The 15,567-nt window shown below is 40.0% G+C and overlaps 1 protein-coding gene across 2 annotated transcripts in view; it reads right to left on the bottom strand.

Moving 5' to 3' along the window:
• The window catches only part of edrf1 (erythroid differentiation regulatory factor 1), a 65,688-nt gene that overhangs the window by 6,852 nt on the left and 43,269 nt on the right, over positions 1–15,567 (bottom strand). For both annotated transcript variants that reach the window (XM_078413612.1, XM_078413613.1), the window contains 7 exons: positions 13,714–13,905; positions 11,744–11,944; positions 5,544–5,762; positions 5,117–5,343; positions 3,472–3,630; positions 1,765–1,914; positions 873–1,026 (listed from right to left, as the gene is read on the bottom strand). In XM_078413612.1, coding sequence (XP_078269738.1) covers positions 873–1,026; positions 1,765–1,914; positions 3,472–3,630; positions 5,117–5,343; positions 5,544–5,762; positions 11,744–11,944; positions 13,714–13,905 — 1,302 coding nt within the window. The remainder of the gene's footprint in view (positions 1–872; positions 1,027–1,764; positions 1,915–3,471; positions 3,631–5,116; positions 5,344–5,543; positions 5,763–11,743; positions 11,945–13,713; positions 13,906–15,567) is intronic.

The raw sequence follows: 15,567 nt of genomic DNA, 5'->3' as shown, positions 1-15,567 counted from the left end.
GGCCCGGCCGCCGGGTGCGGGAGCCAAGATCGGCGGAAGGCTCGAGGCCCCCGACAAAGAAGGGAAGAGATTGAACTTTTTTTTGCCTTCCATCACAGTGAGGAATGTCAGGGGAGTCACTGTGGTGGACGTTTATGATAAAATGTATTTGGTGTGTTTTGTTGGTTTTTATTGGTATGATTGTATGGCAAATCAAATTCCTCGTATGTGGCAAAACATATTTGGCTAATAAACTATGATTATGATGCACTTTCGGGACTAGAAATGCCAATTAAGTGGCCCAACACATTTCTTCAACCTAAGAAAATGTTCTAATTCTGCCCATCTGATAAAGGCATGAATATTGTACATTCAAACATATTTCAAAAATGCATGCATGGGAGGACCAGAATGTGTGCATTAATATGGGACAGCCAGGCAGTCTGATTGGGATATTTGTGTACAAAGTCAGCCCTCATAACACTAATGTTGGGTGTCTAGGTTCTATATCCTCAGAAGCTTCCATGTCAACTACTTTGACCCAGCAAGGGTGTTTAAACATTCAGGTATTTAGGCAGTCAGTGTGCTCCCATTGCAAATAAGTAATTCAGATGAACCATTCATATTGAAATAAACAATCATTGTAGTTATTTATATTTTATCACCTTGTTACTTTTGTTCTTTAAGAGTATACAAAAAATGTGCTTTGAGTTCCAAGAGATTCTACTGAGAGCCTCCAAGAGGATGTCTGCTTATCACGAATACAGATGCTCCATATCCACCAGCTTTAATCTCTGTGTCTCAATTCACCAGTCACCTTATCCACTTATTAGGAATAGCTGTATTTTAAAAGTATTAAAGTGTAGTTATTGAAGAACTTTATATTTACTTACTTGCCATCTGAAACTCTGAAAATGCAACCCGCTCCAACTGAACTCGTAGAAGCTCACAAGGTGCATCTTTCAGCAAATGAAACAGCTTTACAGCCTTGTTGTAATGGAGATCAGCCAAACTGCGGTACTGCTTACGGAAATGATCATCACCAACCTGTGTTTATTTTAAAAAAACTGATTGTACATCTTTCCTGTTAAAACCTATGCTCTCTTGCTGCTTTGTTAGGATATGAGCTAAACCAATAAGAATCTTTTTTTGCCAGATTCTTTACGTGTCAAAATGTAGAATTATTGGATTAATAATACATGTTACCGTTCAAATTTACTTCTTTAAAATTATCCAAATCACTTGATCAGAGCTTGCTGATAAATTTCAAATTTTAATAATCACCAGTATGATTTCCACAATGTGAAAGATGCTTCATTTTTAATGGAAAATTAATCAACATCTCAAGTCAGGGCTTTTTTATGTAACGTTGAGAAACAGGATAATCACATTGTGTTTCCTGTGATTTTGTGCAAATGACAAAGCTGGGTGCAATCATATGACGGTTTCACTGCAGATTGCCAGAGAGTGTAGCAAATTAAAAAAGAAACAACATTAGCTATTCTCCAGTCTTCTGGTGTCTCATCTGTGCCTAATGAAGTTGCAAAGATTTGTCGGGAGCTCAGCAATCTGCTCTCGTTTCCCCATAGCATTCTGCGGTAGATCGGATCTAGAATTTATTCACCCCACTATTTGCCTTTGTCAAATTTGGATTACAGGTTTAAAAATGATCTGGAAATACTTCAGGAAATAATTGATTTTTGAGTTACAAACTAAATCTTGCTATGCTAATGTCAGAGGAGCACTTTAAACAATACATGCAAACAATTTAAAATCGCCATTTACCTGGTTCCTAAGGGAATTATGATACATTGAAGCAAGTCTATGATGAATGGTTGCAGCCCGATATTGACACAACGGTTGTCTTGCAGATTCTGTGTGTGTATCACAATATTTAAGGGATTTCATCATGAAATCGGCAACTTCCCTCTCAATCTGAAAAATTGTAAGAAATCTCATATTACTTAACAACATCCTATCTATAAATCTTCTATAATCCCAACTTCAAGTGACTGTTAACACAGTAATAACAGGGAAAGATACATGGAATACATCTTCTTCCCCCCACCCTACCACATTTCTCCTTCTACACTTCACTGCTGACTGTTAATTTAGCGCGCTTTGAGATTTAAAGATGTTAGTAGGCTATCATAATCTCATTCAAATGATTACACATCACTATCAGAATACCAATCAACTGCAAAAATTATTTTCACTTGGCTGTCTGAATAATACAGAACGATGATTAGGCCAATAAGATGAGGTATTGAAATACTTAACATTTCCTCATATTCATCGTTAATCTAAGATTTAAAAACAATCTGGTGCAGAAAATACGCAGTACATTTTAAAAAACAAGGCTCATAATCACTTGGTTTATGAACCATATCCGCAAACACCAATCACATTTAGCTTGAAAACAGTTATTTAATTCATGATTTTTGTTCTTAATTGCTTATGATACCAAAATAATTTGGTATTTTGTAAAGAATCTGCATGATTATATAATAGGGTGAATAAATAAAAAAAAGTCTTGTTTTTCCCTCCCAAAAATGTGAATATATTCAGAATCAGTTTAAAAGGACACAATGTGCTGGAGTAACTCAGCGGGTCAGGCAGCATGTCTGGAGAACGTGGACAGGTACAAAGTGCTGGAGTAACTCAGCGGGTCAGGCAGCATGTCTGGAGAACATGGACAGGTGACGTTTTGAGGTGGGATCCTTTTTCATTCTCCACGGGATCAGAATCTGCTTCTTGCTCCAAATTGTTACATCTGCATTTTAGTGACATTATCCCAAGAACTTGCTACAGCAGAGAATTTTAAATAATATTCATTTCATTAATTTCTTCCTTCATGTTTCAATAAATAACTGCATTGGAAACTGATGAAAGTCCAACTGATAAAAAGGTCCCATGAGGAGCTTTGGGGACGTTGGTGGGTGCAATATATGGTGGGTGTTCGCAGATGGAATCCTCCTGGAACAACTACTCCACCCCAGAATCCCCAGTGCAATCATTTTGGCCACTGAATCCTGGAAGTGTTCATTGCGATGCAGTGAGACCTTAGCAGAGACGAGTCCACAGCTAAGAGGGAACGGTCCCCAACCAAATCTCCAGCTTCAGAAAACTCCCAAGAACTTCTAACTTTGGCATTTCATCCAAATCCAATTTTGATGCCTTCAACATGCTTAGTTCTAAACCTTTCAGATTTCTCCCTTTTCTCTCACCGTAGCAGTCCTGTGTGTGGGGACAGTATTGTTGCTGGTTGTCATCTTATAGTGAAATAATTAAGATATTTATCATAAAATGTAAAACATGGCTACATGCGCAATTAAATGAAAGACTTCCAACAATCATAGGAGAAAAATAAACATTTATCATCAATATCAAAGCACATGAATATTACTACTATTATATGGTAACTAAATCACTAATCGAATTGATAAAATGAAACAATATATTACAAAGTAACAAAACTTTATTTTTCAGTACCTGTTCCTGAGCTTTTCTCGACAAAGGAGCATAATCCTGTTCTAGTGTTGCCATTGTAAAGTAGGTTGTTGACAGCTCCCATTTCACAGAATCCCAAACAGCTGGATGCTTCTCCCATCTAGTGAGTGATCGCATTGCTCTTAGATAATAATCCACAGCCTAAAAGTAAAATAAAGATTTTTCAGGCTTCAGGAATAGTCAAATTAAAATCATGCATAATGCTTTGATGTTAATTTGTATGAATACAGTCAGATGTTTGGAGTTCAATAATTATCATGCGTCTTTGTAGAGTCCAAACTCCAATAGGTTTTTTTACCTGGTGTGCCAGGCCCTTTCCAGTGTACAATGTCCTACTTATGTACAGCCCATACATATGAATGGACATTTGGGAGATTGGCAGAATAGATCTGCTGGCTGCTGTGGGCTGCAGGCATCTCCTGCAGTGTGGGAACTCAATCCACTTCTGCATTTCTGATTTACAAATTGTGCAGGTTATGAACATTCAGGAACAGAACCCTGTTGTAAACTGGGGAGGAATTCTCTACATTTTGGAGCATCTTCGTGCCATTTTAATTCTGTGGTAGGAAAAGCTGCCAGATCCAGCCAGCCAATTCCCGATTTCCATGTTTAACACAATTGAAGGTAACAGGAAAAATACTTATAACTTTCACTTTATCAATGATACGTGGTGCTAGATTTACAATCATTCCCTTTTCAAAATCCAAGCTGTTAAAAATTAATGCAGCACACTTTGTGATATTTGGATTAGAGCTTCTAATAAACAATGAACGTGTGAGAAAATGGACTTTATACATAAGTAACGATTGGAAAAACACACCCCTTCCCTTCGTGAAAGTGAGAATGACTTTAAGATTTCTTCATATTTAGAGAGCAATTGTAGCAAAGGATGTTACTTGGCCCCTTGAGTACTTTTGAACATAGACCTATAAGCTTAAAAACAAGACACATTGAGTGAGTCACAATGCAGGTTACTTATGGAGGGAGCTCATCTGAAGACTCAACACCAATTTTGACATGGCATAAGGTGCTTTTGTTTTGATTTTTATGAATATTGTTTGTTTTTCCAAAGATTGAATGTTTTTAGCCTATCATACCGTTTTGATTATACTTGTAACTAGACTTCCCCCCACTCCTCCCCCAACGTGATGTGCCTTTAAAAATAAAACAAAAATGCTGGAGTAACTCATTAGGCCGGACAGCATCTCTGGAGGGCATTGATATGGATAGGTGATATTTCAGCTTGGGGCCCTTCTTCAGACTTCAATGGCCACACAAGACCAAGGAGATCCTGCAGAAATATCTCCAAGAGTTTGTTAAAGTTTATGGTGGACTGACAGATTAATAAAGCTTTTCAAAAACAGAAATAAGAGCTTGCAATCAGTACTTTCAGTTGCATGAACTACAAAATTGAATTAAAAAAAAAGTATCTTAGAAGTACTGGACTTATGCACATTGTACTTCACGCAGAATGTAATCAAGTCATCGTATGCATATTGAAGATATCTGGAACATTAAGATTGTACACTTTGATCACACATATTTCATCCAGTTAACTGCCGAGTAACGCCGAAAATGTAATTCAATACATTGACAAATCAAGGAAAGTAAACCATAAAATACATGCCTTGTTATAATACAAGGCTTCCTCAGGTGAAAATTCTCCTCGTTTCAAATTGCTTCCAGTAGTAGCATGTGCCTGTGCACAAAGTCTCATCAGTCTACCAGTATTACAAAGCAATAAGGCTGCATTGGTTGCATCCTCTATGGTCTCAAAGTCTTGAATTCCCTTTTCAAAGTAGGAAAAGCTTTTCTTCCAAAGTTCTTGTTCTAATGCTGTGATGCCTTTGCTTCCTGCATTGGATACAAACATTAAGTGTATTTAGATTTAATTCATTGCAATTATATTTAATACTTTTTCCAATGCATTAATTTTTACATGAAATTTTAAAGTATATTTTCCAATATCTGAAACCAGCAAAATGGCTTTAATTTTCAGTTCACTATAAAACTGCATAGTATATTTAACAACAAATTAACTGAAAAGTCTTTACCTGTTCCCTCAGTTTGAGTAGCGGCAGCCTGATTCATGTAGAAAACTCCAACCTCATTTCTGCTGTTGCCTAATCTTTTTAACACTTGCGTATGTTGCTCCACAACTTCAACTTTCTGATCACAGGAACGCAGTAACTCATTTGCTGCCTCGTAGCATTTGCAGCTAACCGAAAGTTGGTATTCGAGATCCAAATAAAGCTCTGTAGCCCAGCTTAAAGCTAGAATAATAAGACTATTACAAATTAAATTGGTGAAATAAAATGATAAAAAAATTAGCAGTGGAAATCTTCAATCATCATTTACAGTGCTTTAAATACACTGGGCCAGAATTTAATTGCTGTTTACGTTACATAGAAAGTACAGGTTTACTGGTGTAAACTTATCTGAAATTGTCCAGGTACAATTAGGGGAAGGAGGGCTGCAAAACGAATTCCATTCTTCAAAGTGCCACTGGCTTCCAAAACCATGAAGGACATTTGTAACAAGTTCCAAGATTAGATGCAGTACCTGCCACTCTATTTATTTAAATGTACAACAGCAGCTTCATGGAAACAAGGTAGGTGAGATCTTATTTAAGTAATTATTTTTAATTAAATGGTTATAATGTGTTTTACTTATTTTTATGACGTTTTCAAAAAGTACATTTTTTTTGTTTTAATCACAAACATTTAATCACAAACATTTAACCAAGCCACATATTCTTATCAAGTGGAAGGTTATTTCACGCGAGGACTAACTGGATACAGAATTGGCTTCATGGAAGAGGGAGGAGGCAGAAGTGCATTCATCGCACTGAACGATTTAGGTAAAAAACGGGACGAGGTCCTACAAGGTGAATTTAGAGAGCTAGGAGATAAACTAAAAAGTAGGACCTCAAAGGTAATAATCTCTGGATTACTACCAGTGCCACGTGCTAGTCAGAGTAGGAATAGGAGGATATTTCAGATGAATACGTGGCTTGAAAAATGGTGCAAGGGGGAGGGATTCAAATTTTTAGGACATTGGAACCAGTTCTGGGAGAGGTGGGACCAGTACAAACAGGACGGTCTGCACCTGAGCTGGAATGGAACCAATGTCCTAGGGGGAGTGTTTGCTAGTGCTGTCGGGGAGGATTTAAACTAATGTGGCAGGGGGATGGGAGCAGGAGCAGAGAGACAGAGGGGTGTAAAATGAGGGTAGAAGCAACAGGTAGCAAGGTGAAAAGTAAAAGTGGTAGGCAGACAAATCCAGGGCAAAAATCAAAAAGGGCCACTTTTCAACATAATTGTATAAGGGGTAAGAGAGTTGTAAAAACAAGCCTGAAGGCTTTGTGTCTCAATGCAAGGAGTATACGTAATAAGGTGGATGAATTAAATGTGGAGATAGTTATTAATGATTATGATATAGTTGGGATTACGGAGACATGGCTCCAGGGTGACCAAGGCTGGGAGCTCAACATCCAGGGATATTCTATATTCAGGCGGGATAGACAGAAAGGAAAAGGAGGTGGGGTAGCGTTACTGGTTAGAAAGGAGATTAAAGCAGTGGAAAGGAAGGACATTAGCTTGGAGGAAGTGGAATCGATATGGGTAGAGCTACGAAACACTAAGGGGCAGAAAACGCTAGTGGGAGTTGTGTACAGGCCACCTAACAGCAGTAGTGAGGTTGGGGATGGCATCAAGCAGGAAATTAGAAATGCGTGCACTAAAGGTGCAGCAGTTATAATGGGTGACTTCAATCTACATATAGATTGGATGAACCAAACTGGCAGGGGTGCTGAGGAAGAGGATTTCTTGGAATGTTTGAGAGATGGTTTTCTAAACCAACATGTCGAGGAACCAACGAGAGAACAGGCCATTCTACACTGGGTATTGAGTAATGAGGAAGGGTTAGTTAGCAGTCTTGTTGTGTGAGGCCCCTTGGGCAAGAGTGATCATAATATGGTAGAGTTCTTCATTAGGATGGAGAGTGACAAAGTCGATACAGAAACAAGTGTTCTGAACTTAAAGAAAGGTAACTTTGAGGGTATGAGGCGTGAATTGTCCAAGATAGACTGGCGATTGATGCTGAAAGGGTTGACGGTGGACATGCAATGGAAGGCATTTAAAGGTCGCATGGATGAACTACAACAAGTGTTCATCCCAGTTTGGCAAAAGAACAAACCAGGAAAGGTAGTGCATCCGTGGCTAATAAGGGAAATCAAGGATAGTATTAAAACAAAAGATGAAGCATACAGATTAGCCAGAAAAAGTAGCATACCAGAGGACTGGGAGAAATTCAGAGTCCAACAGAGGAGGACAAAGGGCTTAATTAGGAAAGGGAAAATAGACTATGAGGGAAAATAGACTATGAGGGAAAACTGGCAAGGAACATAAAAACAGACTGCAAAAGCTTTTATAGATATGTCAAGAGAAACAGATTAGTTAAGGCAAATGTACGTCCCTTGCAGTCGGAAACAGGTGAATTGATCATAGGGAACAAGGAGATGGCAGACCAATTGAACAAATACTTTGGTTCAAATACATAAACCGTCTGCCGGAAATAGCGGGGGACCGGTGGTCTAATGAGATGGAGGAACTGAGGGAAATCCAGGTTAGTCGGGAAGTGGTGTTAGGTAAATTAAATGGATTAAAGGCAGATAAATCCCCAGGGCCAGATAGGCTGAATCCCAGAGTGCTTAAGGAAGTAGCCTCAGAAATAGTGGATGCATTAGTGATAATTTTTCAAAACTCTTTAGATTCTGGAGTAGTTCCTGAGGACTGGAGGGTAGCTAATGTAACCCCACTTTTAAAAAAGGGAGGGAGAGAGAAAACGGGGAATTATAGACCAGTTAGCCTAACATCGGTAGTGGGGAAAATGCTAGAGTCAGTTATTAAAGATGTGATAGCATCACATTTGGAAAGTGGTGAAATCATCGGACAAAGTCAGCATGGATTTACCAAAGGCAAATCATGTCTGAAGAATCTTATAGAATTTTTCGAGGATGTAACTAGTAGAGTGGATAAGGGAGAACCAGTCGATGTGTTATATCTGGACTTTCAGAAGGCCTTCGACAAGGTCCCACATAGGAGATTGGTGTACAAACTTAAAGCACACGGTATTGAGGGTTCAGGTTTGAGGTGGATAGAAAATTGGTTGGCGGACAGGAAGCAAAGAGTAGGAATAAACGGGTCCTTTTCGGAATGGCAGGCAGTGACTAGTGGGGTACCGCAAGGCTCAGTGCTGGGACCCCAGTTATTTACAGTGTATATTAATGATTTGGACGAGGGAATTGAATGCAACATCTCTAAGTTTGCGGATGACACGAAGCTGGGTGGCAGTGTTAGCTGCGAGGATGCTAGGAGGCTGCAGAGTGACTTGGATAGATTAGGCGAGTGGGCAAATGCATGGCAGATGCAATATAATGTGGATAAATGTGAGGTTATCCACTTTGGCGGCAAGAACAGGAAAGCAGAGTATTACCTGAATGGTGACTGATTGGGAGAAGGGGAGATGCAACGTGACCTGGGTGTCATGGTGCACCAGTCATTGAAAGCAAGCATGCAGGTGCAGCAGGCAGTGAAGAAAGCGAATGGTATGTTGGCATTCATAGCAAGAGGATTTGAGTTTAGGAGCAGGGAGGTTCTGCTGCAGTTGTACAAGGCCTTGGTGAGACCGCACCTGGAGTATTGTGTGCAGTTTTGGTCTCCTAACCTGAGGAAAGACGTTCTTGCCTTAGAGGGAGTACAGAGAAGGTTCACCAGATTAATCCCTGGGATGGCGGGACTTGCATATGAGGAAAGACTGGATAGACTGGGCTTGTACTCGCTGGAATTTAGAAGACTGAGGGGGGATCTTATAGAAACATATAAAATTCTTAAGGGGTTGGAGAGGCTAGATGCGGGAAGATTGTTCCCGATGTTGGGGGAGTCCAGAACCAGGGGTCACAGCTTAAGGATAAGGGGGAAGTCTTTTAGGACCGAGATGAGAAAACATTTCTTCACACAGAGTGGTGAGTCTGTGGAATTCTCTGCCACAGAAGGTAGTTGAGGCCAGTTCATTGGCTATATTTAAGAAGGAGTTAGATGTGGCCCTTTTTGCTAAAGGGATCAGGGGGTATGGAGAGAAGGCAGGTACAGGTATGTAGGTTAATTGGCTGGGTAAATGTAAAAAATTGTCCCTAGTGGGTGTAGGATAGTGTTAATGTGCGGGGATCGCTGGGCGGCACGGATTTGGAGGGCCGAAAAGGCCTGTTTCCGGCTGTATATATATATATGATATACAGGCTACTGAGCTGGATGATCAGCCATGATCATATTGAATGGCGGTGCAGGCTCGAAGGGCCGAATGGCCTACTCCTGCACCCATTTTCTATGTTTCTATGTTTCTATGAAGGCCCGTGACTGGTGATGTGCCTTAGGGATCGCTGCTGGGCGCAATGCTCTTTGTGCTTTATATAACAATTTGGGAAGACAAACCAGTGCAGGGCCTTCACAGTGAATGGTGGGGACCTGGGGAGTGTTGCAGTTAGAGGGATCTCGGAGTACAAGTATAGTTCCCTGAAAATGGCATCACAGGTAGATAGGGTGGTAAAGAGAGCTTTTGGTACATTGGCCATCATGAATCAGGGTATACAGATGTTGGGATGTTATGTTACAGTTATACAAGATGTTGGTGAGGCCTCATCAGGAGCAATGTGTCACCATGTTAAAGAAAGGATGTCATTAATCTGGAAAGTGCAGAGATTTATGAGGATGTTGCCGGGACTTGAGGGACTGAGAGGTGGGGCATTCAAGGACTTTATTCCTTGGAGCACAAGAGATCAACAGGTGATCTTATAGGAGGTGTATAAAATCATGAGGGAAATAGATAGCATGAATGCAGAGTCTTTTACCCAGGTTACGAGGATAGGTAAATGGCGAGGGGGCAAGATTTAATAGGAGCCTGTGAGGCAACCTTTTCCCTCAGACATTGGTGTGCATATGGAACAAGCTGCCAGGGAAGATATTTAAAAGACACTTGGACTGGTGCATTGAAAGGAAATGTTTAGAGGGATATGTGACAAATGAGACTAGCTTAGATGGGGCAGCTTGGATGACATGGACAAGTTGGGCTAAAGGGCCAGTTTCTGTGCTGTATGATTCTGTGACTCTGTGTGATGTGCATATTCTGATCTATGTTTAAAAAAAATTAATTGTATGAACAGTTTAAATTCAGAAGCTGCTAGATGTCCGAAGATTAACCTTCAAAAAAAAGATTCAATAAAAGTAAATAAAAACATTAATTTAAGTATAATTACTCCAAAAAAAATTCTAGCAATTTTCTCTCAAAGCTGTGTGTCTTTATTCCAATGAGTTCCTGATATCTCACTAGGTCTAAAGCAGTGCAGCAAAAACAAATAAAAACAAGAAACATTCATGGGACAGGTGGCAACAAGAAACGGAGTCAATGTTTCTAATCAATATCCCATCATAAGAATCCAATGCAGTTCTGTGGTCAGATTCCCCAGAATAATTCCTGAGGAAATACCTCGACTTCACATTTTACTGCTGGTATTGAAGGGGAATTTAAAGCCAGTAGCCAGGAAATGATTGGCAATGAGAAATCTGCAAGTATGGGATTTGCACACAAGTACATAACAGCCAAGTTCAATTACACCAAAATAGGTTATTGGATAAAAATCAGAGATCATTCTATACCCAGAACATAACAGTGGTATCTGCATTGCTTTCAAAGGTTCAGGAAAGAAAAGTCCAACGATATAAAGTCCAAGTCTGAGGCCCTTCCAGCTCTGTCCATGTTTGACTCCCAACCACAAATATTGATTGTAACAAAATGCTGAAGTATGATGCCCTCCAGTCAAATAAAAACACCATGAAAAATGGCTACATTGATCCAAGTCAATCGCTCAATCTTTTGCAATTCATTAACTTGTCAGCATGATTTGGCCTTAAGTTTGGATTCAAGGGAGTCTAAATGTCTGATCATCTGTGGGTTGACAATCTACCAATCTTCAAAAATGATCAGACATGATGCTATGGCATTCCACAGTTGATCAGGCTATGGAAAGGATAATAATGGGAACTGAAATTGTTTTATAGAGATACCAGGCTTATGTTGCAGCAGGCATTAATAAAGCATCACACCAAGGGTTTAGCTGGAAGAAATGTATGGAGTGATCTTAATCAAACTGCTTCAGTCATTAATTTTGTGTAAATATAAAATAAAGATGAAAACCAACCTTGACAACTAGATTCTCTGTGGAGACTATATAAAATTTCTTGATCCTCTCTGGATTGGTAGCTATATTCCTCCTGGTAAGCTGCTCGATTACTAGCATTTTGTGCTAACATTAACTGAATGTCACCATTAAGTGTCAAGCACTGACTGAGAAAGAATAAGACTTCAGGTGACAAATTATTAATAAGGCAGCAATAGGCATCTATCAAAAGAAAAAAGTGCAAATTAATACATTATGCTTCAAGATTAGATGTTATATATTGCATAATTCTGTGGCTACACTCAAACATATCAGCACTTTTTATTTATCTTGATATAGCATGGAAACAGGCCATTCGGCCCATTGAGTTCATGCCAACCATTGATCACACTAGTTCTATGTTATCTCACTTTCACATCCACACACTACAACTAGGCACAATTTAATGTACAAAACTGCAGTCTTTTGGGATGCGAGTAAAAACCGAAGCAAACCCATACAGCCACAGGGACAATGTGCAAACTTCATGCAGACAATACCCGAGGTCAGGATTGAATTCAGGTCTGAATCACTGTGAGGCAGCAGGTCTACCAGTCGCGCCATTCTGCCACACCTGCATACTGCTGTATAGAAGTTTATGTTTCATTTACCTCGGTTACTGCCACATTATAATATTCTCACTGTTGTAAACTTACATGTTTATTGATATTAATATTAAAGACAGACTTAAACCATTTGACCAGAACTTGGATACCTGCCAAACAAAGCTATCTTCCCTCAGCACAACTTCTTTCTTAGCTCCAAGATCCCAATTTTCTCCAAGAAAGCTTCCGATAGTGGAGTTGCAGCTAAAGCTATAATATTGTTGCAGTAAAAGGCTTACCCCCATTGTTGAATGTCCACTATCACAAATGGACTAGCTGCCACTGCCTGATGGATGACCTTAGGAATCTCCCATGAACCTGTTAAGCTACTTAAAATCATAGTTGACCTAATGACAGAACTGCGTACCGCATTCACCGCATTTCAAATCCTCGGACACCATTCTGCTTTAGTTAAACATTTTGTTCAAGATGGCCGCGCCGTTGTGTTTGGCTGCCTGCCACTGTATGTTTCTTTTTTTTTTTCCTAATCAGATGTGCAGCACTTTGGTCAACGTGGGTTGTTTTTAAATGTGCTATACAAATAAAATTGACTTGACTTGACTTAATATACGGCAAACATGGATTTGAAGGTAACAATAATTCTAGTAATTTAGTTCAGTTCAGAGAAACAGTATGGAAACAGGTCTTTCTGTTTAATATCTTGGAACACGAGCTCCCGAGAAGGTGAAAAATAAAGTCCTAGAATTGATGTTCAGTTGGACAGTGGGTTTACCAGACGAATGAAGATCGCACCAAGTCCACGCCGACCCGGAATCACCTGTACACTAGTTCTATCCTACACACGAGGAACAATTTTATAGAAGCCATTTAACCTACAAACCTGCACTACTTTGGAATGTGGAAGATACTGCAGTACCTTGAGGAACCACAGGAAGAACGTACAAACTCCATACAGACACGGCCTGTAGTCAGGAATGAACCTGGGTCTCTGGTGCCGTACGGCAGCAACTCTATCGCTGTACAACTGTGCCACCCCAAATGTTGTTCGTAAAGCCTAGTGACTTCTTCTATGACTAGTGAGGCATTAACTCAATTTTATAAAATTAGCAGTTTTGAAAAAAGTTATTTGAAAATTCTCATTAAATTTTCTGAGGTTAACTACGCCATATCTGCATTCAATTAAAAAAAACTGAAATCAAGTGATAATAACTGGTAAAAATTTATGATCCAAAAATAATGTATTCATTTTCTAACAATAATTAATACCCCTCCATAAAGCATGCCAGAAAGATGGACTTCAAAACCACGAGTCATTACACTAATATTTTAAATCCATATTTTTCCTCATAACAGAGCATATGTGACATTAATTATATAGTCACTTACCAAGAGACTGTAAAGCAAGTTTAATGTATCTCAAAGCTCTACCATACTTCTGGAGAGCATTAGCTGCATTGGATAGAACAAAGTAAGCCCTTGAAGCTTTAAAGATGAGGTTTAGTTTCATTTGATATTGCCATGTGTTTGGTATCATTCCAGACTGACTGGGAAGGTTAATTGTTTCATGAACTGGACCGACTGTGAAAAAAAATCTTTAAAATTAAAATAAAATTATATACATATATTTGGGTACTACTACATTTGTAACATTTGCATTTAGAATTACGTTCGGAAGTTAAAGAAAACACAATATATTGAAATGATTATATGTTAAAATATTAAATTTACTTTGTCCGATAGCTTTGTATTTTAAAAGCAATTAACAATTAGCAGCTTTTGTGAATATACCATTAGAGAGTAACTACAAAATATGAAACAATTAGAAAGTCTAATTTAGCAAAATAAGGTATTGTATGAAGTATTTAGTGAAAGAGTTTTAGAACTGCAGAGGAATGACAAAGGCAAGAAATATGTGGAAACAAGATAAAATGCTGTAATTAGCTGAAATTGCGATGTTGTGCATGACAAAAGGTGTGACAAAACACCGGGTAAGAAGTTTTGTGAATTGGTCAGTTCAGACTGTGTAACCAATCTCAGGGAGGCTGGGGTCTGTGTCAATTAGAGAAGTAAGTTTTATGAATTGGTCAGTTCAGACTGTGTAAGCAGTCTCAGGGAGATTGCGGTCTGTGTTAATTAGAGAAGTAAGTTTTATGAATTGGTCGGTTCAGGGAGGCCGGGGTCTGTGGTAAAGTTTTGTGAATTGGTCAGTGCAGACTAGGTTTAACTAGTTTCCCGGAGAGGAAAGTGGGATTAGTAGTAAGAAGAGGACTGAAAATTGGACAAGCCCTGGATAAGAGTGATGGTGGAGCTCCAGTACAGCACGTGTTACTTAGACCCAGAAAAATGTAAAGAATAAAAAAGAAAAAAATGCGGTTGGCTAACTGAATTGTAAACAATTGGTAATGCAAAAACGGAAACCCAAACAAAATAACCCTGGGGACCCCTTGCCTGGCATGGCGATCCTGCTTATAGAAGAGGGGGATGAGGAACAAAGTTGGGAATGGTGTAGGCCCCACTGCCCCTGGCCACCAGTCCCTAAGAGCAGGAACTGCCCCACTAAGATCCCTTCAGGGGGGCTACGGCACCCCCACAGGAAAGGGCACCCCCAGAAGAAGATGGCACCGATAGCGACTGGGAAATTGAAAAGGAGGATGAAAAAGAGGGGAAAGGGCTGAGGTAGAAGAGGAAGGAGGAGCAGTAATTGAATCCATAAGTGAGAGAGTGAAACAAAAAGCGCAAAGGAAACGCGAGGTCTGTGCCATTAACTCCTTGACGGACCTGTCTCACCCCTCTCGGACAAGTTTGTGTACATGATGTTTTTCTGCCCGTTCTTTCAAACTATATACACCCCTTTACGCATGCTGGTAAGGAGGGAATGGTCAGGATAGCCAACCCTTTAAGTGTATACGAGGAGATTTCATAGAGTTGCCACGGGCATATTGTTAAGTATTGTATAGTAATCATAGATTTGTTTCGTCGGTGGTTTGCAGCCTAGTCCACTACAAATGCGACAGCGGGGCCTTCCATCACCCGGTATGGCTCGGCCGCGGGACCTAACATCGCCCGGCGCGGCCGCGGGGCCTTCCATCGCCCGTTACTGCTCGGCCGCGGAACGTTTCAGTGCCCGGTGCGGCTCGGCCGCGGGGACTTCCATCCCCTTGCGGGGGCTGTGCGTGTCGGTCGCCTCGGTAGGGGTCGAGCTGCCTGTCCGTGGGCGTGGAGGGAAGAGAGTGGAAGTTT

The sequence above is a fragment of the Rhinoraja longicauda genome, chromosome 16, assembly GCF_053455715.1.
Source record: "Rhinoraja longicauda isolate Sanriku21f chromosome 16, sRhiLon1.1, whole genome shotgun sequence".
NCBI classification, from domain to species: Eukaryota; Metazoa; Chordata; class Chondrichthyes; order Rajiformes; family Arhynchobatidae; genus Rhinoraja; species Rhinoraja longicauda.
The sequence above is the reverse complement of the archived record's forward strand: the minus strand, read 5'-3'. Positions and strand labels throughout refer to the sequence as shown.